This window comes from Chiroxiphia lanceolata, chromosome 2 (genome assembly GCF_009829145.1).
Source record: "Chiroxiphia lanceolata isolate bChiLan1 chromosome 2, bChiLan1.pri, whole genome shotgun sequence".
Lineage (NCBI taxonomy): Eukaryota > Metazoa > Chordata > Aves > Passeriformes > Pipridae > Chiroxiphia > Chiroxiphia lanceolata.
In genome coordinates, this window is record NC_045638.1 from 90,930,524 (window position 1) to 90,957,661 (window position 27,138).

The 27,138-nt window shown below is 39.8% G+C and overlaps 1 protein-coding gene across 1 annotated transcript in view; it reads left to right on the forward strand.

Moving 5' to 3' along the window:
- Window positions 1–26,238, forward strand: part of LOC116782342 (trypsin I-P1-like) — a 59,753-nt gene extending 33,515 nt beyond the window's left edge. The window contains 6 exon segments of the mRNA XM_032678833.1: window positions 22,786–22,981; window positions 23,659–23,697; window positions 23,700–23,826; window positions 24,430–24,680; window positions 25,458–25,594; window positions 26,005–26,238. Of these exon segments, the coding sequence (XP_032534724.1) occupies window positions 22,942–22,981; window positions 23,659–23,697; window positions 23,700–23,826; window positions 24,430–24,680; window positions 25,458–25,594; window positions 26,005–26,154 (744 nt within the window). The 5' untranslated portion in view covers window positions 22,786–22,941 and the 3' untranslated portion in view covers window positions 26,155–26,238.
- The last annotated feature ends 900 nt before the right edge of the window (window positions 26,239–27,138 follow it).

The window sequence follows — 27,138 nt, forward strand, 5'->3', positions numbered from 1 at the left end:
TCTGGAAAACAAATGCTGGGAAAATTTTAGTACTTTTGCTAAGTAAACCACTACCTAATTTTTTTGAGGATTTTTAAAATCCTGCTATGATATGTGGTGCAAGAAAGTTTTGGGTTGTTTATAGCGAAGGTAGGAGGTGTTAAAATTAGTTTCTGTGCTGAAATTCAATAACTACAGAACAAAAGACCTTTCAATTTCTAGTAAGAGTTGCACTGTCAGATAACTTTAAAGAAAATTCACCCATTTATCACTGCATTCACTGGCAAATTTAGGAATAAGGAAGTAACGAATAAAACTTATTGGGGTCCATGTGAAAGCCTGAAAACAGACCAGAAGTTGGGGACAAGTGCTTTATGTTGAATTTTGTGAAAGTTATAATACCATTAGCAATTTATGCAAATTCGACCATGTAAAATCAGCTAATGCTGCATTTAAAAGGAAACAGCTGAAGTCAAGCAAATGCAGAGAAATGAGGCAGACAAGCAGATTCAGAAGAGGAATATAATGTTTTTATTGAGAGTTGTATGCTTGAACAAAATAAATGCCCAGAGGTAAATATAAATAGTTGAGACCTGCCAAATGCACTGGGAAATAGGAAGAATTTGCATGCAGTGGTACACTCAGATTTTTGACTTCTGATCTAAGGTAGATTCTCTAAGAATAGAGAGGGTAAGTGCAAATAGTACTATCAGAACACAATACTCTCAATCTTAATGGCAGTTTATTCTTCCTCCTGAGTTATGTGTTATTTGAAAGACAGCATGCATTTTCAGTGGGCAAACAAAAAACAGATAGCAAGCCAAATAAAGTGATAAAGAAAATAGAGAGATATACACTTCACATTAGAGTCAAGACACAGATAGTCTTGAGAAATGCTTAAGGAGACATGACAGCACTGAAGTCCTGAAATCCTAAAAAAGGTGACAGTAAGATTTAAACTGCTACTGTGAGAACAAGAGACATGAAGAGATCACTCAGGTTTACATTGGAAGGTCAAGTGGTAAAGGTGAATGCATTATTTTAGAGACAAGATTTAAAATGGACATCTCAAAAAGGTACTTAAAGTCAAATTGTACTCATGTAACTTAAAAAATGGATAACTGTATAGAATATTGGAAGTTCTATTCCAAAAGTGATTACATAAAAATTGCACCTTCCTACTCAACAGATTTCATTGCTGTGTTTATTCAGAGTTAGATCTATTTACCTCAAAGACAAAAATATGCCTTTACAATTTTTATTCCTGTCCTGTCTCCTTGCAGAGCCCACACAATTCAGCCAGGGGTCTAGATGTTATTCATTCTTCTGGAACAGCTAAATCACTTTGCAAGTTTCAACCAAATATCCTTGCAAGAGCAGTCGAAACGCAGATTCAGTGCAGATATCCTGGAATTAAATCTTACAGTCTGCGTTTTGGAGTAGGTTAAAAAAGATCTAATTAGTTCCTCCTGGTCTTAAAAGCTGTCTAATTTGACTATTACCTTAAAACACTGACTTCCCTAAAAGTCATGGGGTTTTTCCACTGATTTCAGTCAAACCTAAATATGTGCAGACATAAACTAATTCTGTCTCTTTCTACCATTTTTTGACTTGAATGTAATTGATCTCTAACAAACCAAACTTTTTGATTCGCGGTATTTTCAAAGAGGCTTTATCTGTTTTTCCAATATCCTTCACTGTTTGTAATATTAAAGGTATTAATGTAAATGACCTAATAATACATAATACCTAATTAATACAAAATAAATACCTAAATGTAATATTAAAGGTATATATTTACAGAAAATATCTAGAATGGACATTTCAGCAACGTACTTGAATTCAGGTTGTACTCTCATATGTAGCTAAAATCTGGATCAGATGTAAGTACTCCAATTACCTATGCTATGTGAACCATAGAGATTCAATCCTTGATTCTCTTTATTATTCTCTATTCGGTCTTTTAGTCTTTCCAAACTGAAATGGGAAGTTTTTTAATCCAACTTACACGAAGTTCTGGCAACATGATGTAGGCTAAAATTAAAGGTGCACAAATTTTGGATCTTTTAGACAAAAACATCTGCCTAAGAACAGGTCAAATAGATCAAACAAAGAGCATCTGAAAATACTGCTCCTGAGAGCTAGAAAAAAGGGCAAATTTTGTGTTCAGAGAGATGGGGTGGAGACAAAAGGACAAAGAGCCGGAAATTTGAATGCCATTAACATAATGAACTCTGAGTACTTGACTAGGATGCACTTGAGACATAAATCTTGAACTTTACAAAGGTAATTTCTTAACTGCTGATAACATACAGGACATGGACCAAACCTCTGCTTGCTATATATTAAAAAAAAAAAAAAAATAGAGAGAAACCTCATAAACTGCTTTTCTCTAATAATATGATGGGGGAGAAGAAAAGGGCTGAAATTTATCAAATTGACAACCATATATTTGATTTAAATCTGAAAAGTGAAGGTTTTTTTTTCATATTTCAAAATCAGCAATTAAAATCAAATTGTGCATGCACATTTTAAACTCAGGGGTTCTTTTCAAAAAACAATGTTAATTTCCCTAAGCTCTTTTCCCCTACCAATGAAAAAACATATACAAAAGCAAATCTAAAAAGCAAACAACCTGTTCTTCCTCAACATTACATTGCCTGTTTAAAAGCAATCTATAGCAAAAAATATTGTAATTTAAACAATAAAGAGAGTTTCAGAAAATTTCAGTGAGGTTGCCAGAAATAAACATCTTTAAAGCAAATGCAACATAGATCTAAAAACCACTATGGCTAGTTGGGAACTTCTATTGAACGCTTAAATACAGTGAAAATAATTTTGCCTGCCCTTGTTGACAAAGCCTTGCATGCGGCTCTGGACTTTTCCCACCTTCAAATGAAAAAAAATGAGAAACACACAGATGCTCTACTTTGTTAGCTGTGCGGGAAGGATGGTAAGGGATTTTAAGGATTTTAAGGGATGCTATCATAGTCATTTCTGCATATATCTGTCTCTGACTTGAGAGATCATCTCATTATTTTAAAGACCCTACTAGAAAAGCAATTTAATACTAAATGATTCCCATTTATTTAAAAGGATATTCAGTGTGCAATATCGAAAATGTTCACTTGACTTGCAATAAGCTTGTAAGGTCAACACTAAAATCTTTTGCTTCAGAGGGCAAGTCTTGCGTCCTAATTATGAGCCTAATTTTCTTCTCATGGATATCAAGATTATATTAATTATAGTCAAAAGAATTTCACTACAGTATTGCCATGAGGGGAACTATACCATGGAAATCTGTTGAAGACAAACAAGATAAGAAAAAACTAAAAGCCTCCTTTTCCTTCCTTGGTAATTCCAGATAGCCGCATATGGTCAAAAATATGTTTTACATGGCATTTTTAAAGCTCCAATCACATATGAAGTTCCTACAAATTACCTGTTCTCATCTCCCTACTTATTGTTGTGAGTTACAAAATCTTAATTAAGGCATTAACATCACCTTTTTCTGTCAGGTGTGCTTTGTTTGCTGAGTTTTCAATCCTTAAATAGTGTCATGGAATACAGACTTAACCAAATATAGATACAGTCTATTGACTGTATTGAAAGTCAGAATGCCAGGCATCAGCATTTTGAGAGTATTATTATTAATATTTTCAAATTTTATGCAATTCTAGATTTATCAACCCATAATATTAGTAAGCCTTTGTCAATACCTCGGCTAGCTCCAAAACTGCTCTGTGATAGCAATTGAGAGTATGCATTTTAAATAAAAACAAATAAATGAAAACTGAGACAATACAAAGAAAAGAAAGCAAAGCTGTTTATTTGTGCACTTCCAAATGAAAACTTATTTCAAGATTAAGTGATGAAGCATTATTTGAATATAAATAACAATACATCTTTCTTCCCTGCTATGAGAAATAAAACCAAATGTACGGAAATGTGTAGTAGGCAATGATGTATCTATCCCGATTAGTGAGGCCAAACAGATCCACCAAATAATTCTCAGAAAGAATGTTTTGACATGATACGTAAGGAAATTAAATTATATGGGTAAAGGTGGGTGAAAAAAACCAAACCTGTATTAAAAAACTGTCATATAAAATATGACTGAATTCACCTGTAAAGATATCTTAAAAGACCCTCGGTCACAGCTTCAGTGATGTAAACTGAAACAGCACTACTGATGTCATTGCAAATATGGTGATTTATACCAGAAGCTAAGAATCCAATCCATTAATTTTTTTTTTTAATATCCTATGTAACATGGTGTGGTCTGTCACTACTGAAGATTTTGGGCTATGTAAAAAGAGGGCATATACATAAGGAGATAATTAAGAACATAGTACATTTAAATAAAAATATCTCATTGCTGTTAAGTTATAAAAGAACATTCAAATTAAGGAAGAATAGATGCAAATTGTAGAGAATACAAATCACAACTAATTAGTAAACTCTGCCAATAACATGTAGGGACACTAAATATTGTTGAATGAAAATGCTACAGAAGCAAGGTAAGAATAACAAATACGATTCTGATGCCATAATCACAATGGAATGTGATAATTTTAATATCTTAAGATTAATTAGGGAGAAATAAAAGGGGTGATGATTTTAATCACTTTTTTTTTGTGCCAGTGCCAAGCATTTACTATTTTTGTAGCACTCGGCTTAGACTATAAAAACAAGACAGTGAGAGTTGTCTGCTTTACCTTGAGCCATTGAGTGATGCAATATTTCTGTTTAAAATCCCTACAGAAATAGCCTGAGGTTGACCAAAACACTGTTCTTTAGTTTGATTACATTCATCTCTGAAGGTATACTGCCTTTTCAGAAAAACAAAGCCAGTCAAAGAAAAGGAAGAAAAAAGAAAGGAAAAAAACCTGAAAACATTCCTGTCCTAAAAATACTTTCTTTCCCTATTTTAAGCTCCCTTTTAATTGACTACCTTAGCAACTGTTTTAATTTCATAGGAACGGAACTGGGAAACATTAGGGTTTTTATTCACCAGGAAGGCTATGAAAGCAGGATGTGTTTATCATATGGAGTTATTATGGTTTAACTCCAGCCAGCAAATAGTTACCACACAGCTGCTCACTCACTCCCCAGTTAGGAGGAACAAAAGTAAACCCTATGAATTGAGATAAGAAAAGTTTTATAACTGAAACAAAATGAAATGTAATAATACTATAAGTAATGCACAATACAGTCACTCACCACCTGCTGATTGATGCTCAGCCTGTCCCTGAGCAGTGATCAACAGCTCCCAGCCAAGTCCCCACTGTTTATATAACTGAGCATGACATTCCATGGTATGGAATATCTCTTCAGCCAGTTTGGGTCAGCTGTCCTAGTCATGCTTCTTCCCAGTTTCTTGTGCATCTCCTCTCTGGCAGAGCATGGGAAACTGAAAAGTTCTTGAGTTAGAGTAAATGCTACATAACAACAACTAAGGCCTGAGTGTGTTATCAATGTTATTTTCATATAAATACAAAACACAGCACTGTGCCAGGTACTAAGAGGAAAATTTACTCTTTCCCATCTGAAACCAGGACAAGAATGCATTTACAAAATTGTACAGACAACTGTGGTGTTGCTGAGTAACTGAAGACATTTAATTAGTAACATGGTAAAGCTGAACTCTGCACATCATAGGGATAAGACATAATTTAAGGGGAAAGAAAAGAGCACACCTGCAATCACCACTCTGTGGGGTTTGGCAGAGATGAGTAAAGAATGGTAATTAAATCTAATACTTGAAATTCTTGCAAGTCAATAGAGGTCAGCACTACTGAAAATATTTATAAGAAGTACACTGTTGAGAACAATGCTTTTCACATCTGATTTGTGTTATTCTATACCAGATCTAACACTGTCAGCTGGATTCTTGATCCAGATCTGCAGTCCCATGTATACAATTCACTGACCCACTACAACTACTTTCTCTCAACACATTCAAGTTTCAATACCAATTAGAAGGCATCTAAGACGCCAGGAAAGCTCAGTCTTCTGGAGTCAATCTGTTGCCATCTTCACATATGAACTCATACAACAAGTGTGAGATACTTGAGATGCACAGGTGTATCCTGTGCAGGTTTAAGAGTTGGACTTGATCCTTTTGGGTCCCGTCCAACTCGGCATATTGTGTGATTCTGTGACAGTTTTTGAGTGATGAGGGCAGTGCCAAGCTGAATATCACACACCCAAGAACAGTTAATTTCTCATTGTTGATCCTTTGAGAATCAACTATAATCTACATTGCCAACAGTGACAGTAAACAGATAGCTACTCCCTGTCAACACTCTCCCTGTGCTCACTCACAGATGGAGCACTGTTTTCACTACAAGGTATAGAAAATTCACTGTATGTAAGTTTTCAGATGTGAATCATGAAATTTGAACAAAAAAAAAAAAAGAACCTCTGCACTTCTTTTTGTCTATTGGAAGCTAGTATAGGCAGGAATGAAAAGGGTAAATTCCACTACTAGACATGTCCAAGAGTTATCTGTCTGCACAGAAAGTTCCACCCGAATATGAGGAAGAACTTCTTAACTGTGTGGATGACTGTGCACTGGAACACGTTGCCCAGAGAGGTTGTGGAGTCTCCCTCACTGGAGAAATTCAAGAACTGTCTGGATGCAATTCTGTGCAATGTGCTTTAGGATGACCCTGCTTGAGAAGGAAGGTTGGACTAGATGACCTACTGTGGTCCCTTCCAATCTAACCCGTTCTGTGATCCTGTGTACCCGTGTCATTTTTGTGAAAAGACTTCTGAAGTGTTCTTCTTTTGCTTTTACCATTCCCAAGAAGAATGGGATGCGAAGGTAAGGACTTCTCTCTTGGACTCTGTAAAGGGCAATATGTATTGGTAGTATGTATACAGTAAACAATATTAACAACCATTGATTGTTTGACCTATCATTCATAAAGTTTTGTTGTATTCTAATAGCACAGAAAAATTTATGAAGTACCAAGCTTAGACTTCAGGTGAAAGAATAGTCAAAATAGTTTTTGCTTACAATTTACCTGTCATCCCTTGAAATACAGTTTGGAATCTGAGCCAAACTTTCTATTTTTATTGTTGCTAGCAACAAAACTCTGCAGAATAAATTAGGATGCTCACTGGCATCTATGTAAATGTGTTAAAAAATGTCTTCACCCCAGCTTTCCTGCAGCAGAGTCTCAGATGTTTGATTCCAGGAAGAAATAATTTAATATTCCGCTGGTACAACAATGGAACGGCTCAGGTTTGGTACCCCAAACAAAGGAATCCATGGGAATTACACCGTTGCAATCTAAGTTTCCTGCCCATCATGCAACAGTTTGGTCCAATGGTATTATTAGGGTCTTCTTGGGTTCTCTTCACTGTCTCTAGGTAGGCTGTTTCTCCTCCTAACCCTAAGGTTTCAACTTCTGGGGATGGGAGTAGTGACCTTCTTTGCTTCCTTATCTTCCAGCATGAACCAGCTCTGGGGTCTCCCTTTACTTAAGATGAAAAACTCAGCATATCCAGGAAAAAGTTCACAACTTGAGGTCTGAGGCTTCAGCACATCTAGCTACGAATGCTAATATTAGTCACTGAGTGACTAATTTCCTTTATTCCTTTACAAACGTAGCACCTCAGTCATGTTCCTGTAACAGCTCCCAGGCAATTTTATTTAGTTTCTATTGTAAACAATTGTCTACTGGGTCAAAAGACTGATAACATAAAAGAAAGCATATCATCACTCTCTCAAAGTACTCTTATTCCTCTCTTCAGACTTTGAAAGAGAACTAGAGATAAAAAGAGATGTTCCAGTAACAAAAGGGAGGACATGAATCTCTGAATACACTCAGAGAGCAAGTCTATTCGATAAGAAGATGCTATCTTCACGTAGACATTTATCATAGTAGATTTGCTACCTGAAATGCTCTTATAATAATACAACATAATGAGACTGGTTGGACGTAGTCATTTGTAGAGTAACTAGAATAGATATAAACCTCAGACGCTCATGTTTGTGATCTGGTATTGTAGTGCAAATCCGTTTTAAGGTTTTTTTTAAGACAGTCTCTAGACCAAGAGGAGAGTGACTAAAAATTTGCCTGTCCACTGTGGCCAGAGCAGAGAGTTTTCTCTGAACAATTTTTCCTGCATTTCTGTAGACCTTGCTTGACATTATTTTAGAAGTTGTAAGCTGTGTGAAACTACGCAATGTTTATACTTGATAGCCGCGTGTGTTTATAGTTATAAGGTTTGAGAAAATAGCATATTTGTAGTAAGAAAGCCTTGAGAAACTGGAGATAATGAAACACCTGCAGATCTCGGGAAAACCCCTAAAGGCAGATCAATACAAGGGATTTCGCATGCCAAGTATGATTTCAGGCTGCGTGGACAGAGCACCAGGTCCAATAAACTGAAAGCATGAGACGCGTGCACAGACTGAGCTATCCATTGCCTTGTTGTGAGCATGTACCCGGAACAAACTAAACTGTATAAAAGTTAACTGATTTAAATAATAAATTGGACATCGTCTGACCACATTGGCCTGTGCGTAATTTGTTCCGAGCCTCTCTGCCGATAGTCCACTTCTGCAGACCGTCTTAGGCAATGTTGATTCCCTAACAGAGGAGCACCGTGTGGGCAGTATAGCTATTTACATGTCACAGGTTGTTCATGAGAATTAGTAAAGTATGTTTTGGTCTTGCTTATCTCAACAAGATAATAATTTCAATTAGATCACACTTCATGGATGAAGCCAGAGTAGTGATAATTAGTCAAAATTACTTCTGGAATGAGGTAATTCAAAAATGATCAATGATGTCTGGACTTTTAGCTGCCATATGTAATGGAAACGGGGTATGGATTAAATGTGAAATAGGACAATAAATAAGGAACCTGAAAGCTACGCTGGCAACTGATGAACAGCCATAAAGCCAATGCTACTCTACAACCTCTTTCAACAAAAACCTTATGAAAACAATTTCATTTTTGCTATCAACGTGACTTCTAGATAGCTCTATATGCAGAGATTACCATTGACTTTGTGTGAACAATTTCATATTGCTCTTTAATTTCAAACAAAAAATCCTTTCCCAATACTTTGAAAAACTTCTAAAAACTTTATACTGATACTGTAAGTTCTTGTAGGATCTTTCAGGTTAAGGCACATTTCTCTCTATATCAGACCAGAATGTGTTTCTGTCTGACACTAGTCAGTGAAATTAATCTCCTCTAACCAGACACGTTCATTACCAGCTTCTCAAATGGCATATGAAGTTTTTCAGAAGACCACCTTGTGACTGTCTTGATACTCTGCTGTGCTGTACATTGCAAGAGTGGTCCAGGGTCCCATTAAGACTTCATAAATGGAAAAGGCAGCCCCTTATTCACCACTGATTTCATAATCATCCTTAGCATAAACACTTCACATAATGAACATCTTTACAAAAAACTTAAATATAAGCAATATTATTGCAAAGCTGTCATGTTCCTGGAATACTGACTGCCCCCTGTCTCTTTAAAAATAGTAAGGGAAGCCAGATGCAGTCACATTCCTCTCTGAATTTAGTGCTTGATTTAATAAGCAAATCATCAGACTATGATGAGCAAACCACCCTCTATACCTAATGATGTTATAATCATCAAAGCAATGTAAAAAATTAAAATCGAAAAGCAAAGGCTGAGTCTAGTATTTTCTAAACATGCATGGATTGTTGATTAATATATCTTATACAACCACCAAAAGTAGACCAAAGCACATGATTCACTAAAGTCTGCTGGCTGGAACTGCTGATTGATTACACTCATATATCTGGGATCAAGAACAGATTTATGGTAGCTGTTTCTAACTCACTTTTTGAGGCATAGTATTACAGCCCTATTGGGTCAAGTAATAAGTACTTCATAGGCAGGAATACCAAAACACAGGAACTGACATGAAAGTATATAAGCACATATCAACCTCAATAAAGGTACATAAAAAGAAAGTTTTTTTAAGCAACTGAATTACATAAAAGCAGTACAAAAAGCTATCCAATTGCTGGTAGAAAACATCTCTGATCAGATTACAATGAGTTATATGCCTTTATGGCAGCTGCCTTTCAGTCACTAGACTTTCAAGAAGTTGCATTAAAATAATATATATTCAGACCTATATTCTGTATATTTTTAATTTACTGTGAGTTGAATTCAGTATAATCAAATTATACTCTCCAAAAGGAAACAATCCAAGAAAGGTTTACCATACTTCTAGCTATTAAGAATTGCATGTATAAAGATGTCTGAAAAAAGAAAGAATGAAAACAAAAATTTGGCAGAACCTATGATATAATTAGACTGCTGCCTTATTTTTCAGGCTAGTGAGCGTTGGTATAAAAGGGCACCACAATCTGCACACAATATTACATATGCAAACTTTTACAAGTGGACAAACTGAGGAACCTGGCAGTTCTGTGATGGCTGCAGAGCAAATAAGCAAGTGACAAGAGCATAAATACAAAATTTCATCCACTCCATTTATTAAAGGGCTAAACTCCAAAACACTTTATAGTTGCTTCTTTTTCTTCTCAGTGCAAACTCTTATTTTTTATGTCTTTCCTTACATGCTCATAATCATATTCACATAGCATTCACTGCATTTTGCACAGCTGCATTTGGTCACCAGTTCTCTGAAGCACTGCGCAAAAGCTGTGGTTGGCTGAGAAGATTTTTTCATCCAAGGCCATGTTTTCATTTTGACTTGTTGAGATGCTCCTGCTAAGGAAGAATCACTGGAATATACCGCAAAAATGATAAATACTTTATATTAATTTAGGCCTGCAGCCTAATGAATTAATACTTTATATTAATTTATATTAATACTTTATGTTAATTTGGGCCTGCAGCAGATTCCCAACAATTCTAGACATTCCCACTCTGTAAGATTCCTGTACCCATAGGACACTCATGCTATCCCCTCTTGTCCCTTTTTTTTTGATTCTTTTTGCAACCCACTGCTGCAAAATGAAGACACTTTAGAATAAAGTCCAGTAGATTTATCAATACCAGTAAGGACAGAGCAGCCTCCTTTGAACTCAAACAAGGAGTATAATCCTTGTATCCAGGTATATAAGTTTGCCAGAAACATGGCAGACCTGACACCATGGTAAATCCATCAGACTTCCAGAGCTATGGACTGGAGAACACCAGAATTATTCTGTTTCAAGGGCCATCAACATACTTAATTTGGAGAAAAGCTAGGTGTGCAAGAGGAGACACCAAGCTCAGGTATAAATTTTCTTCAGAAAAGGGAAACAATTATCCTGAAAAATCAAACTGGCAATGTAGACCAGCTCTTAGCAAAATTCTAAACGGTTTTCACTCAGAAAAGTCATCTTTTGAAAATATAATTTCTCATCAGCTTCATTACGAGCACTTAATAGGCCTTTATATTGGTGTCATGACCTTGCCTCCTATGCCACCAGGCTTTTGCTGCAATTCTGAAAATTGTAGAATCGTAGAATAGTTTGAGTGAAAGGGACCTCTAAAGCTCATCTAGTCCAACCCCCCTACAATAAGCAGGGACATCTTCAACTGGACCAGGTTTCTCAGAGTCCCATCCAACCTGACCTTGAATGTTTCCAAGAGTGGGCTGGAACTTTTTCAAGAAGTATGGCAGGTTAGAGCTGGGATATATCTTCCATGATTTTCATATAAAAATTAAAAGAAAAGTAAATAAATAACCAAGGAAATTACAGAGTAATGTGGTTTGCTTTTCCATTATCTTACATCCAGCTTCAATGTTTACATTAAGATGCTACCTCTCTGATCACCCATCTCTTTACATCTCACTGTGCTCTGATTAAAAATTGCCCAAATGTGAAAAGTAGTAGTTGCCCCCCAAGGTCCTGGAAGCTAAGGGTGGCTTCTGATCTCTGCTGAGCTACACAGAGCAATGAAGCAAGGCAAAAAAATAAGCTTCTAAGACTTTCTTAGAATGAGAGATTGTGGCAAAAATGTTTTTGCTTGCTGCACCCCTCTTTTGCCCTGTCAAAGGTGGAAAATGCTACCAAACAGGAAGAATGAAAAGTGTGGGGATTCTTTCCTGATTCTTCTGACTTATAGCATAAGGACAGTGTGGAAATCAGCCACGTGGCTCTTTCAGTCTAGTTTATGTGCTACAGGGCTTAGAGGGAGTAAATAGCTATTCTCAAATTCTCGTTTTTAAATGTACCATCCTGAATGAAGGAAGCAGCAGCATAGAACAAAAAGCTGTATCAATACACATGGGGAAACATTGCCAAAGATATGGAAGCACAGTCTCCTCAATGTACAACTCTGCACAAAAAGTATGGTAGTTATCTTGGCTCCAGAAAGTAGTTGTTAAAAAAAACCAAATATTGAACCTACCAGGAGAATATTCCATTAGTGATGTGCTAAAATTAATTTTAATGAGGTCTCTCTGCTTCACTTGGCAAGAAAACCTAATGCACCAAATGATACTTCAGTTTCTGATGAATGCCTTTAATCCTGTTTGTCTGGACAATTGCAAACTAATAATGATAGAGAATGGAGTTCTGGAAGTATAAAACATTCTTAGCAGTGATGTCTGGAACTTTAAAGGGGATAAAAATACAGGTGTTTTCTAAACATCCACTAGGTTAATGGATCTGAAGTGCAACATGATGATTTTCATCTTCCTTCACTGGAAACCAGACATGACATTTGCAAGAATAAATGCAATTTTGCAGCAAAATATGCTTGGTATTTATTTAGCTTTAACTCATAGCTTGACACCTACGGTGTCAGTGAACACCACAGTATATTTTGCTGTAATTGGGAAGATACTGGAGTAAAGTCCATGTTTTTCCCACATCTTTCCAAGCATACAACCAAGCAGATACTGAGTTCATCAGATGCTAAGGGTAACACAGAAGTAGTACACTGGCCTTGAGGCAAATACCCAGTGCTTCAAAGCGAGATGCAAGAAGTCTCAGATTTAAGAGCTAAAGAATGACTTTCTCAAAGGGTATTTACTAGATACCCTTCACCCTTTCTCTCACCCTGGATGAAAGATGACTTTCATCTAGAAACGCTTGGGCTTTGTCTCTGTTAAATCTTTTGTATTTCTGTTTCTTAAACCTTTCACATGTGTTAATCAAAGCCACCATTTATCACAGAAACAACTTAGAAATCCAGATACTGTTTATGTTTTGGTTTGTTGGCTTTGTTCGGTTTCTTTGGGTTTTTTGTTTGTTTGTTTTTTTAATTGTTCTGCATGGGTAAAGTCTATTGCTGCTGGTCATTATTGGCTGAAAATCTCGTGCTTTAACAGTGCCACTTTTTGTTTCCTGGCACACAATGCCTCTGACAGTTCAGCAGAAGAACTGCAGCTATGCACAGTTAAGTACCAGCGATGGAGTATGTAAATATGTAAGTACATTGGCTCTGAAGACCACAATCTCTTTTTGTAAACATGGATATTGCCTTTGCAACCTCTTTATGTTTTAAAAATAATGAAATGTGGGAAGAAATTCTGCATTCACTCTCAAAACCTGTGTTCTGTGCTGGCAGATTGATTGGGCTGCTTACCTGAACTAAGAAAATTATATTCAGCCAGGAGAAGGGACAAAAGAATGCTATCTGCCTGACTGCCAGATCCTCCTGCCAGAGCCCTCTGATCGAGGGAAAAAGCAGATTGTTCCATTAAATCCTAGTTTTCCAAATTAAAGTGAGAATAATTTGGTTTTTTTTTAATTGGTGTGAGTTTGCAAACAACCACTTCCCATAACTGGGGATATCTATTAAAGCTTCTCATTTCAGGCCTGAAAAAGACACCAGTCATTCAGTGTATTCCTGAGCTCTGAAAGCTGAGCCAACATACATTGGGCTTTGATTTTTGCTGTTATTTGATTCAAGTCAGTTTCTCTTCTATGTTTCAGTTGCCCAGGGGAAACTAAATTCTCTTGCAGTTGAAAACAATGGTATCAAAAGAATAATTCTTAAGCAACATCAATGGCACGGTAAATGTAAATCTTATGCAATGTTTTACTTTCCAGGTCTTTAGCCCTGTTTCAGTTGTTTTTCCATCAGTCAAACAACTCAGGAAGTACACAAAGTATATGTGTGATATGACTGCAAGATTTAATGGCTTTCAACATACTAACTAAGCAAAAGTCAAAGCAAAGATTTTATTGACTTCTTCAACTCATTCCTCCCTGGGGCTAGTTTACAACAAAAGTTTTTAATGGTCAATAGTATAATTCAGTGGATATGAATAATTGCATAACTGTCAAGTTTCTCTGAGTTCTCTGAATGAATCCATTTTGCTTAAAATCTCAGTAAGTTATTGAGTCGCAAGTGTAAGATTAAAGACCTTGTTCTGAGAAGAGAAGAGAAATGAAGTGCGGTAAAAAACTAGCAGAAAGCTATGAGAAAAGAGAAGGAAAGGGAAAGCTGTTCTTAAAGAGTATTTGCAATATTCAGTAGGAGCTTATAAAGAGTGCACATAGCATAAACCAACCACTGACAAAAGCTTAATAACATGCAGTAGTTACAGTAAAGAACTCTGTTTACTTGGCCTATTTCTGTTCTCAGTTTCACAAGTGTAAAGCACATGATATGAACACGTGACATTGCAAACTATCTAAAGAATCATGTTTTCCTGTGACTACTAATAACAAGTTATGGTCCAAAGTGGTAATTTTCAGCAAAAAATCCTGGGCAAACTTTGCCATGCAAATGCATTTTATTGGGAGAAATGGAAACACAGTTACACAAAAGAAGTTGCTCTAAAATAAAGATTTAGTAGCAAGACAACCTTTTCTTAATTATTTAGTTGTGAGCTAGGTCCTCTCTTGCCATGAACTGCATCATCAGAAGGCTTTTCTAGTCTTGAGATTAAGCACTTCTTTGATCAGGCTCAGTCCTATGTTAACATGTATAAATGGCTTTGGGAACAGATTTTGTTTCATGTCCGGCCAAGAGTATGGGCAAGCCAAAATACTAGTTGACCACTTATATCTAACTGTACAGGAAGCCCTTGTGAGTTTCTGTTCCAGTAAACACCATCCTACTCAGAGAGCATCCAGAATCATTCATAACTATGATCCAAATTTTGTTTGTTTACAGTTACAGGCATCCATTTTAGCATTCAGAAATGGGGAAATAAGTAGGATAACAGAATGTAAAGTGAACACTCCAGAGAAAAGCACACCCCAGATATTACCACATTCACTGGCAACTCCAATAAAACATCAGCAGTGCCCTTCAGCATGCCCTGAAGCTGCAGGATGCTGCACAATAAATATTTAATAATTATCAGAGTAAGTTTCAAAAGGCTAGAATAACATCAAGTGAAAGTCCAAACAGTGAGAATAACTCAAATAAGAAGGAAGAACTCTGAAATCACAGGATATGATCCAGAGAGTATTTATTTTCCAAAGGCATTAGTGTATTGTTCATAGCGATTGAAGTATCATCTTCCTGCTTCTGACTTCTGTAGCGAGTCAATAACTACGACAATCCCAGCAGAGTAGAAAACTGGAATGCTTTATTGGACTTACAAGTTCATATTTCAAGGGTTTAGGGTCTACATATTCAACGGGGTTGTAACTATCGCAATTATTACAAACGGGTTTCAGGGGATGACATAAGGGAAAAACCTGACTTACACAATTTGGGGTTTTCACAGAGATGACATCAGGGAAAATCAAAGTTACATTTCTTAGGGTCTTAGGAATTACCTCATGGGGAAAACCCCATTTTATCTTGGGGGATTTCCATGGGGAAAAAGGTATTGGGTTTACAGAATGCAAGGATACAGGGAACATAAAGGGAGACATAAAGCACAAAAGGTCTTCTGCATAGGTTTGATGAGATTAGGGCATGGTTTCTCCAGGCTTAGGCAGGACATTCCAAAGCCATGACATCAATGGATCCTTGTCTGGATTCTGGATGAAGGTTTTTTCCCAGTCTCTGTCAGCCCAAGGTTTTGTTTAAACTTAGCAGTTTTCTTTTTCTCATATCTAGATTTTGGAATCCAACAGACTTCAAGGGAATTTCTGTGGACCTTAATAACAGAAGTTCTTCCTGACATATTGGGTTACAGTACCATACAAACACAATTATAGAACTTTGAAATCAATGTAGAGCTGTACAGAAATGTACTGTCCAATAAGAACAATATTTCCAAGTCCCATGAGCACTAGCTGTTAATACAGCAATAGATAGAGCTAGGTGTAATAACCTCGAGCTTGATTCCATTGTTAACTGGCCTACTCTTGCAGAAGTGCAAAAGAAAGTTTTCTCCCTCTCACAAATTTCTTGTGTCAAAGCATAGAGCCTTTTTTATCTGACTTCTATGAGTGTTACCTACAACTTACATAGACAGAATATAGAGTAGCCCTTACAACTAAGATGCATGCTAGAGTTGATATGGCTTTGATACCTTAAAATTATCCTATCCTTAAGACAGAATTGCACTGAATTAATACTGAGGTCTTATGTAAGAAAATATACTTGTCCTTTGGAGGACAGGGAAAAATGTTAAAAACTGTGTCAGTCTTTTGTTCAGTGAAATTGATAGCAGTACTACCAGTATTCTTACCCTGCTTCCTAGGTTAGGAAAAATAGCTAACATTCTTTTGTACCATGTAAAAATAGTGAAAAAATTTTCTGGCCCTCCTCCACTTAAGGGCAACATGGATCATAGACTCTTCATAGTTTCTAGGTCATCACATGTACAGACCTATTTCATTAGCAAAAAGCATTTTTATTCATTTTCTGCTTGACCCGTGTTATTGACTTTGATGACTAACCCCTTATGCTCCTTACAGAGACCTGAATACTGTAAAGGACTGAATGAAGCCCAGTTTTGTGCACACCTTCACCTCCATGCATAAGTAGTATTAACAACCTGAGAATTTCCAGCATATGGTCAACAAGTTGATTAGTGTCCAAGATGATGAGGTGGCACATGACAGACAAGAAGAAACAAGAGAGCTGTTATTCTTTGTCTTGAAGAGAAGAAAGCTAAGGGCAGGTGGAACAGTGGGAGGTGTAATTCCAATCTTTCACTGCCAAAGAAGGCAGATGTAGGGACATAGAGACAGAGTATGTGCCATAATGACAAGAGGGAATAGTTACAAGTTGCAGGAATAAAAGCAAAAGAAATGTCTTTGAGGGTCCTACAGTGCTAGAACAGAAAGTGCCCAGAAAGACTGTAGAATCTCCCTCCTTATAGGTTTCCAACTCTCAACTGGGTAAGTCCCTAATCAACCTCTTTTAACCTTTTTAACCTCTTCTAGGTTAAAAACTGGTGTTGCTTTAAGTTCGAGGTTAGACCACAGACCCCAACCCCTGCATGTTCCTTCATGCAAAAATGTTCTATGATACTATGAAATAGTGTCTTGGTTGCCAAAGAGCTCAAAGGATAGTCTGAATATGACACTTCAGTGCTACTTTTTGCTGTAAAGATCCCATTGTATTTCCTTTATGCTGGGCAAAGTGAAAATAACTAATGTAAAGTGTCCCTATCTTAAAATCTCCATCATATATAGCTAAGACACACAAAAAGGCAGAAAGATAAACACATAGAAGAGTGATGTTATTTACTCAACAGTCAGTAGAATAGCACAAGATTACTGACAGAGGCAGAGTTAGGACCTGAGTGGTACCAGTGAGTAATATACTAGAGGAAAAAAAGCTTTCTTCTTATGCTGTTGAATGCTACACTTCTCTCATAATTATAATTTCAAATACAAATTTTCCAATATAATAATTGCTCATGACCTGACATGGAAATTCCTATATAGTCATTAACAACAACAGTTGTCATATTGGGCTTGCCAATAAGTGTTTCGCTAGGATGGCTTGGAAGAAGAGAAGGAGGAAATGGTGGTGGAAGAGTGGCAGAAGCAAGGGGTGGCAGCAGGCAGCAGTAGGCAGCCATGGAGGAGGAGAAGAAGAAGGTAAAGGAGAAGGTGACAGAAGAAGTGGCAAAAGGCTAAAGTAGGAGAGAAGGAACAGGTGACAGACAAGATGATAGAAGAAAGAGGCAGAAGAAGATGCTGGAAGGGAAGATGATAGATGAGGTGACAGAGTGGTGATAGAAGAAGGTGGCAGAGGCAGAGGCAAAAGGTGGAGGAATACAGTGGCTAAAGGTGAAGTCATAGAAGGGTTTCATGGAGAAATGTGGTGATAAAGGCAGTGAAGTCAAAAGGCAGTTCTGGTGTATGGAGGCAGTGGTTGATTAATTCAGCAGTGGAAAGTGGCAGCAGTGGGAGGTGGGGAAGCAGAAGGCAGAAACAGGAGGCAGTGATGGAATGTGACAGCAGACTGCATTGACAGGAGGCAGCGCAGAAGAAAGCAGGGGAGGAAGGCAGGAGAGAAAGATGTGCAAAAAGGCAGCAGCAGTGGAAAGAGGCATCAGCAGAAGGTGGTGGAAGAAGATAGAAGAAGGTGAAGGTGGCAGAAGGAAGGCCTTTGCAATGGAAGGTGGTGGTGGAAGATGAAGGCAACAGAAACAGGCAGAAGAATAGAAGGAGGAGCAATGGAAGAGGTGACAAAAAGGTAGAGGAAGAAAGTCACAGAAGACAAAAAAGCAGAAGGAAATAGAGGAGGTGAAGGAAGAAGGTGTTGGAAAAGAAAAGAGGAGGCTATGAAGAAGGCAATGGAGGAAGGCAGCAGAGAAGACATTGGAAGAAGAAAAAGGAGGCGATATGGAAAAAAGCAGTGAAGGAGAGGATGGAAGAGGCTGTGGTAGTAAAGAAGGAGGAAACAACAGAGGACTCATGGAAGAAGATAGATAAAGGCAGTGGAAGAAGAAGGAAGAGACAACAGAGAAGGAAGGAAAAAGGTGGCAGAAGAAGTGAAGGAGAAAGCAATGGTAATGGAAAAAGGATGGAAGAAGAGAGGGCAGAAGTGAAAGAGGATGGGAAGGAGAAAACAGCAGAGGTGTAGGACAGAGGAAGAAAAGGAGGAGGGATGAGTAGGTGAAAGAAGGCAACAGAAGAAGGTCAGGTGGTGATGGTAGGTGAAAGAAGGCACAGAAGAAGGTACTGGCATTAGAGAAGGAGGAGGTGATGGAGAATGTGAAGAAGTGACAGAAGACAACACTGGAAGAAGGAGGTGGAAGAAAAGGAGGAGACAATGAAGGAGGTGACATAGGAAAGTGTCAGAAGAAGAGAAGGAGTGGTAGAAGAAGGGAAGAAGGAAGGTGCAAAAGAAGGTGGTGGAAGAAGGTGGTGAAAGAAGAAAAGGAGGTTATGGAGAAAGAGACAGAAGAAGGAGGAGGCAATGGAAGAATGTGGCAGAAGGGTGGTGGAAGAAGGCTGTGGAAGAAAAGAATGATAAGTGACAAAGAGTGGTGGAAGAAGGCAGGTGAAAAAGAGAAAGAGGAGGCAACGGAGGAAGTGACAGAGGAGGTGGTGGTAGAAAGTGGTAGAAAATGAGAAAGGCGAGGTGATGGAATAAGGGAGCAGCAGAATGAATTGGAAGAAGAGAAAGTGAGGGGATGGAGAAGGCAATGACAGAGGTGATAAAAGAGGGTGAAAGAAAGTGGTGTAAGAAGAGAAGGAAGAGATGGAAGAAGGCGGTGAAAGAAGAAAAGCAGCAGAAGTGACAGAGGTGATGGAAGAAGGTGGTAGAAGAAGGTGGTCAAAATATGTGGTAGCAGAAATGAAGGAGGTGATGGAGGAGGTGGTGAAAGAAGGCATTGGAGGAGGAAAAGGAGGAAAATACATAGAAAGCAACAGAAGAATGTGGCAGATGAAGGTGGTGGAAGAAGAGGGGGAGAAGGCAATGGAGAAGTTGACAGAAGAAAGATGCAGAAGAGGGTAGAGGAAGAAGGCAGTGGAAGAAGAGGTGGCAGCAGAATAAGACATCAAAAGAATGCAAAGGAAGATGGTGGAGGAAGAAGAGGGGAGGAGGCAATAGAGAATGTGGTGGAATAAGGCAGCAGAAGGAAGTGTCAGAAGAGAGTGATGGAAGAGGAGGAAGAAGGTTGCAGAATAAGTGAAGGTGACAGAGGAGGGGACAGGAGGGGGTGGCAAATGATGGCAGAGAAGAAAAAGAAGAGAAAGAGAAAGTAAAAGAAAAAGGTTGTGGAAGAACACAGCAGAAGTAGAGAAAGAGGAAGCGATGGAGGAAGTGATGGAGGAGGCAATGGAAAACAATGCTCTGAGGACCCTTTATGTTGCCCAGGAAATACAGGTATTTTACCCCAAGAAAACCCCTTCCAGAACCTGGAACCACTAGGGCAAGTGGTTCCATCATTAAGTGCTGTTCCTACTTCCATCTCTGCCTGAACTACCCAACAACACTGTGAGATAAACCCACCTTCTAACACACACCTTTATCAGATCAGACCCTCCCATTCTGCTCAAAAGGGGCCGAGATGCTCCCAGGAGACCTTTTATGCTCCAGAAAATGAAGGGATGCATTTGGGTAACTCTCCAAACTTATGCAGGACTTAAGCAACTCTGCCTGTCCTTCTCTGGGTCATGAGTGACACACTGGCAGACGGGTGACAGTCCAGAGAGATCTATGATAACCTTTGGTCTCTTACTGGGCTACAGTAGCAGGGAACTGTCCAGCACCAAGTCATTCCTGAGGATGAGAGAGATCGGATCAGATGTCATAGCCCTCCATGAATTTTTCTTCCATAAATGTGTCCCTGCTCTTTTTGAGGCCATGTAAATCTTTTGCAACCTTTCCCACAAAAACCTGTGGGAAGGACTTCACAGCTTCCCTAAAAGAGGAGGAAGTGTTTTGAACCAGCCCCAACCCCCAAGCTTTGCATCTTTCTCCCTGATTCTTGGAGAGAAACAGACAACAAACAAACCATCCTTCCCCTGGTTCCTCAGGCCACTGTCATGTGCTATGTCTTCTTTCTCTCTAGGACACTGAGAAGCCATGTTTGTGGCATGGATAGAATTAGAAGAAAAGCATTAGAGGCCATAGGTGAAAGAGGAACACTTGAAGAAAGATACAGAAAGAGGCTGCAAGAGCAGGCTTGCTCCGATGTGGAGAGCTTTGGAGAATGTAGCAGCTGCTCCTACACAGGAGAAACTTGAGAAGAGAGAAGCAATGGTGTCCTCATGACCAAACTCTGCGAGGTGTAAAAGGACTAACCTCAGAAGCTCCTCTGATTTCTGTTCACAGGAAGCTTTATCTCTGTCAGCCCATGGTCTCACCAGGTTTCTCTTTCCCGGGATCTTTCATCAGCCTGGACAAATGGATTTCCTTTATCGGAGTCCAGTGTTGACAGCTGACTGAAATACTTGAAGTACGAAGATGGAGTTCTACAAATGCAAACTGCTGTTGCTTGTCCATTGATAATACCTAGTACAGCTGCCCTCAATTCACCAATCCTCCTCCTTCCTGTGCCCCTGAAGCCACCAGCTTTCTGTGGCAGCATCACTGCATGAACCAAGAGATTCATTTGCAGCAGCAGATGTACAACCTTGAGTGTATTCTTTTGAAGACCTATAAAAAATTTACAATATGGAATGTTTAGCAGTGTATCTGATTACAGCCTGTCTTAATGCCAATGGCATGTTTTGGACAAAGAAATTATAAATCCATAAGGAGATCAGATTATACATTCTTGTAGACTAGAAATTGTTCTTGTTTTGCTTAGCTATGATGGCATTGGATAGCTTTGGTAATTTTTCCACAAATAGGGCTATTATGGACCTTTTGCTTTACCACAGGAAGCTTCTAATCCTTACTTCTTCCCCAAAATAAAACATGCTTCTAAGAAAGCTAGGCAGTGATACCAGTTTAAAGGTCAACAAAATCCATGCAGCCCCTTAGAAAAGTCGCTGGCCTTGGACATGTGCTTTAGCCTCAAGGAAAATTTCCATCTGGACAGTGCCACTTTGGGTGTCAGTCCTCCAGGGCTCTCAAAACATGGATCATGGAATGGAGTAGAAAGAGTATTCCTATTTAGTCTCTCCTCCTATTCAAGCATCTCAAAAAATGTGGCTTCTGTTTAATGTCTCTTGAGAGTATTCCGTCTTTCAGGAGCTAACATGATGAAGTTGGCACCTGTCTGGAAAATGAAAAGGATTTTTCATCAAATGCATTAAGCTTTAGCAAACTTTGCATCATGACAGAAATCCTCCACCTACGCAAGAAGGATTTCAGAAGAGCTCGCTACTTGTGTTCCCAGTATTATTTTCATATACATTACATTCATAAACATCAGCATGACCCTGAAATTCTTCTGCGGCAAAAATGAGCCTCTGGAGGACACTGCAAAGATGAATAAAAAGCAGGCCTTGGTACTTTGGCAGGTATTTTCTTAGAGATTAGGAGAGAGAAATTAGGAAAGGGAGACAGTGAGCATTCCCATATTTGAAGTATATAACTTGGGAAGTGGTGGACGACACAAAATACTTTTCGTCATACTCCCTTTGGAAATTGCTTGTGAGGATTTTTATTTAGGAAATCACTGTTTTCTATAGGGCAAAACACACAGACACTATTCAAGGAAAGGGATAAACTTAACAAAGTTAACCAGTGGTTTGTTGGCTTTCCCCCATCTCCCCAAATAAATGCCTTGTATCTTTCTGTCCACTACCTACAATATTCAGCTTCTGGTGAAAAAATGCATTTCTACGAAAGACATCATCAGCACAGAGGAATCTCAAAGGGGTTTGAGACTTCTTCTCAACAGGTACTGAGTTTAAGAATGAGGCAGACAAACAACTAGGCATCTGCCAAAGCCAAAATGGATTTTTAAATTGAAGGCTGCCCTCTGGAATAATTTAAAATAGCTCTCTGTCTTCAGAGAGGTTTATGATTAACAGATCTATTATTTGTACTTTCTACTAGGGCCTGTTAATGCCCACGTTTGGATCTTCAAATTTTCCACTGTGTATTTTTGTCTGGAGAAAACCTTGGACTAGAGATAAGGCCATATCCAAAAATGTATTTCTAGCAGCTCCTGCTTCCAGTCAGCCTGTCTGGGCTTGAGGCTGAATCAAGACCATGAAGTGCCTGCTCTTTCTCGCCTTTATTGGGGTGGCTGGTGAGTATATTTTTTACTTGTATTTCTGTAATGTAAAAGGAAGCTGATTATCTGAGCTAAATGGCAAGGTAGCCTGTTGTGGGAAAGCCACTCCTCATTTCAACTTGCAGAAGTTTCAAGGCAGAGTCCTGCAACTTCTGTCTTCTGTCCGCAATTGCTTGTGTCAAAACATGGGGAATTAACACCTTCATAGGGGTTCCTGACCCAGCAACACGGGAACGTGTCCATAGCTCAAGAAAAAGACTCCCTCTCTCTTAAGAAACACACAGATAACAGTTCTGGCCCAGGAAGCCCTAAAGCAGCTGTAAAATTTTTGACTCTAGGCGGGCGCTTGATCCAAGGAAATGGCACCACGGACTTGTTTTGTACTTTTGTGTTCAGTCCACTCTTGACCATTTCTGCAGACAGGATCCTGGGGAAGACACACCTTTCCTCCGATCCATCAAGCAAATTTCTATGTTCTTCTGTTCACTCAGGGAGTAGCTGGACATGCTTTAGTTGTGGACTTGGGAGACACCAGACTAAGCCTGATCACCTTATTGGAGGGTGCCGCAAGTGAATGTCCATTGCACTTGCTCACCACTGCTACCCCGAGCTTTATAGAAGAGCAACCTACAAGTGCGGTGCACAAGGTTCCTTAGGCCAGGTGTTGACATGTGGCACTTCTTATCTCCCAGTTGCCTTCCCCACCATCGCTGAGGATGATGACGACAAGATGTGGGAGGCTACACCTGTGCAGAGAACTCTGTTCCCTATCAGGTGTCCCTGAATTCCGGATATCACTTCTGTGGAGGTTCCCTCATCAGCAGCCAGTGGGTCCTGTCAGCTGCTCACTGCTACAAATAGTGAGTGGAAAAATTTACATTCTTCTCCAACTGACTTCTGTCTTCCAGCTCACTTCTAGCAGGAATTCGGAGGTATGAGATACAAATAGGGAAGTGGCCCTGTTCTGACCTGAGACAGCCAAGGGATGGGTGGCTCCTTCAGGAAGGTGGGCTGAGGCACCCAAAGGGGTTTTTTCCTTCTGCAAATGTTTCTGTCAACGCAGAGCACTTTCTGAAATGACAATGGAATAATTGATAAAACAGTTACAGGCTATGATTTCTTGTCCATTGCGTGAATCCAGCTAAAGCAGGGTCACTGCAGAACAGGAAGAGGAATGAGGTCAGGCTGATGGCGGTTTGCCTTTTTCCAGACTGTTTCTATAAATCTGCAATATATTCCACGCCATCTATACATAACCCTACAGAAATCCACCACCCCTACTGGCAGTGGGTAAAGATCTCCGTGTGGATTCCCTCGGCTTATGCAGGACAAGAAAGATAACCCACCCAAAAGAGCTACTGGGGCAGCGATGTTGAAGCAAGGGCATCAAGTGACAGAGAGGTTTCTCTCAAGCTGTATAAGGGTAGCAGAAAAGTACATGCCGTGCCTTCTCTTTTTTGCAGTCGCATCCAAGTGCAGCTCGGGAAACATAACCTGGCCCTGACAGAATCAACACAGCAGTTTATTAACTCGGCTAAAGTCATCCGCCACTCTGGCTACAGCGCCTATACCCTGAACAATGACATCATGCTCATCAAGCTTGCCACCCCAGCCCAGCTCAAAAATCTGTCCAAACGGTTGCTCTGCCCAGCAGCTGTGTGGGCCGGCACCACTTGCCTGATCTCCGGCTGGGGCAACACACTCAGCAGTGGCAGTGAGTACTCTGGGGGAAGTACAGACCCCTGGGGGCCTGGGAGACTCTCAAAGACCTCACCATTAACTCCCAACAGGGCAGGGTAAAGCACAGAGAAGTGCTGTGCAACAGGGCTTTTGGAGTGATGGGTCAGGGAAGGACAGTAACTGTTTGACTGCAGTGATGCCAAGCCTTTGCAAGGTCCTTCCTCTCATTCTGTGTTATGAACACGGGATCACTGAAGCCACCCATGCACTGTTTACCAGCACGTTCACAGAGCCATTAATTTCATGGTCCCGTGCTCTCAGCTGTGCCATGCCAATCACTAGCAATGTAACTACTGTCAACAGAGTTGTCAGTTCTCTGAGAACAAGGGTAAAGTCTGGGATTGTAGATCTACAATTCCTCCTAGACACCTTCTCTCTCTTACATCAGTGGATAGTGACTGATATCTAATCCACTGATGACATCTAAACCTGCACCAGAGGAGAGGATCGTTGTCCCGAGGCTCAGGCTGCTTCCACCGTATGTGCCACAAGAGTGGCTCCACACTTGCCAACTGATGATTTTCTAGGTACCAGAGAAATTAAGGTGGCTGCAGTGTAGAATGGTGGGCCCATGGGTAGCGTCTGTTCCATCTAAACAGAAGGAATCCATGCTGTGGTTACTGTTCAGATGAAGAAGGACAACTGCTGGAATAGGATGTCCAGTGACTACTTGCCTGTTAAAAAAGAACTTCTCTGGGCCATGAAAGGAACTCAGCGATGTCATCAACCATCTCTCCTTGTTTTCTTGTAGGTAACTATCCAGATGAACTGCAGTGCCTGCAGGCTCCGGTGCTCTCTGCCAGTGATTGCCAGAACGCCTACCCTGGTGAGATTACCGACAACATGATATGTGTAGGATTCCTGGAGGGAGGAAAAGATTCCTGCCAGGTAAATCCTCTGCCTCTCCTATCCCATTTGCTTCTCTCCTGCCTTTTCCCAGCCAAAGAGGCCTTCATGTCACACAATCAGCTCTACTCCCTGCCCTGGCACATCTGAATTTTTGAATGACAGCAGAGGTTTAGGGCACGCATATCCTAAGCATCTGACAAGGATGACATCCAACAAAACCAGGCAGCTTCTTCATCCTTAGCTGTGGTGCCCCTGAAGCTCAAGTCAGGCATGCTAGCATCAAGGGAAGAGTGCTCATCAGAAATGTACAACTACATTCTACCTTTGCAGAATTTCTGTGTAGAGTAAGCCTGATAGAGGTTCCTGAAATGTCAGGGATTTCAGGGATCTCTGGCTCATTGCTCAGGCTGATGCCATTTGCTGACTATCCATATCCTTTGTGTGCACAGGGAGATTCCGGCGGTCCCGTGGTCTGCAACGGAGAGCTCCAGGGCATTGTTTCCTGGGGCATTGGATGTGCCCAGAAAGGCTACCCTGGAGTTTACACCAAGGTTTGCAATTACGTCTCCTGGATCCAATCCACTATCGCTGCCAACTGAGACCCTCTCACTCAATGTGACCTGCTTATTCTCATCATCCTTTCCCTCTTTTCGGTCTGGACATACAAACACCATGAAAAATTAATAAAGACTTTCAGGCACCCCTACTTTGTGCACTGTTTCTCTGGGAACTTCCCTCAGCTGCGATAAGGAGGACAGAGGCAGTGAACGTCACTCTGGGCAAAGTAGTTAATAGTTGTAGTGCCCCTCATGTGGTAACATCTTGGAACACTTTGCAGACTATCTTCAGGAGTCTTTCAGTTAGTTACTTGCAGTTGTTTCCGGAGCCTTCCATTTATGTCAGTTTCTACCCATTTCTCCTTTCCAAAAGGAAAATTCAGGCCTCTGCCTCCTCCATGTGTAGCTCTCCACTCCCTTCAGCATGAAACCTAGGTACTCTGGGTTTGTGGAGAACCACAGATGACAAACTGAGGCTATAGATGTTGATCGCACACAGCAGAGTAACTAGAGATGTTGATGACAGACAGCAGAGTAACTTGAAGAGATTGAGGATGGTTGATGCACAATTTCTACGTTTGCATTTTCTGGGAACTATGTGGGAGCCACAAGCTTGCAAACCACAACTCCAGCTGCCTAGGACATGAGGTTATCAAGATCACAGACCTCCAGGCAGAGGTAACACAGGCATTAACTTGGGCTACCTTAATTTGACTACAGTAATTACCTGTAGCCAAATACATAGGCTGTCTCCCCAGCTGTCCTGTATTGGCAAACAGTGAGGTCTATGGCTTAAAGGGATGAAGGAAGCAACAGGAGCTAAACTGCCTGCAGCAGGAGACATCCCAGGTTAGTCATGGAATGGTCCTGGTGACCAGGACAACGACCAGGAGGAAGTCCAGGAGAGATTTTCAGAAGAGATTTTTGGTGTTTTCTAGCATCTTTTTGGTTCAATTGCATCCCTGCTGCTCGCTGCAAGATGAGGGCTGTCCTTACTTGTCTGCTCTTCTTTATCTGTAGTGCTGC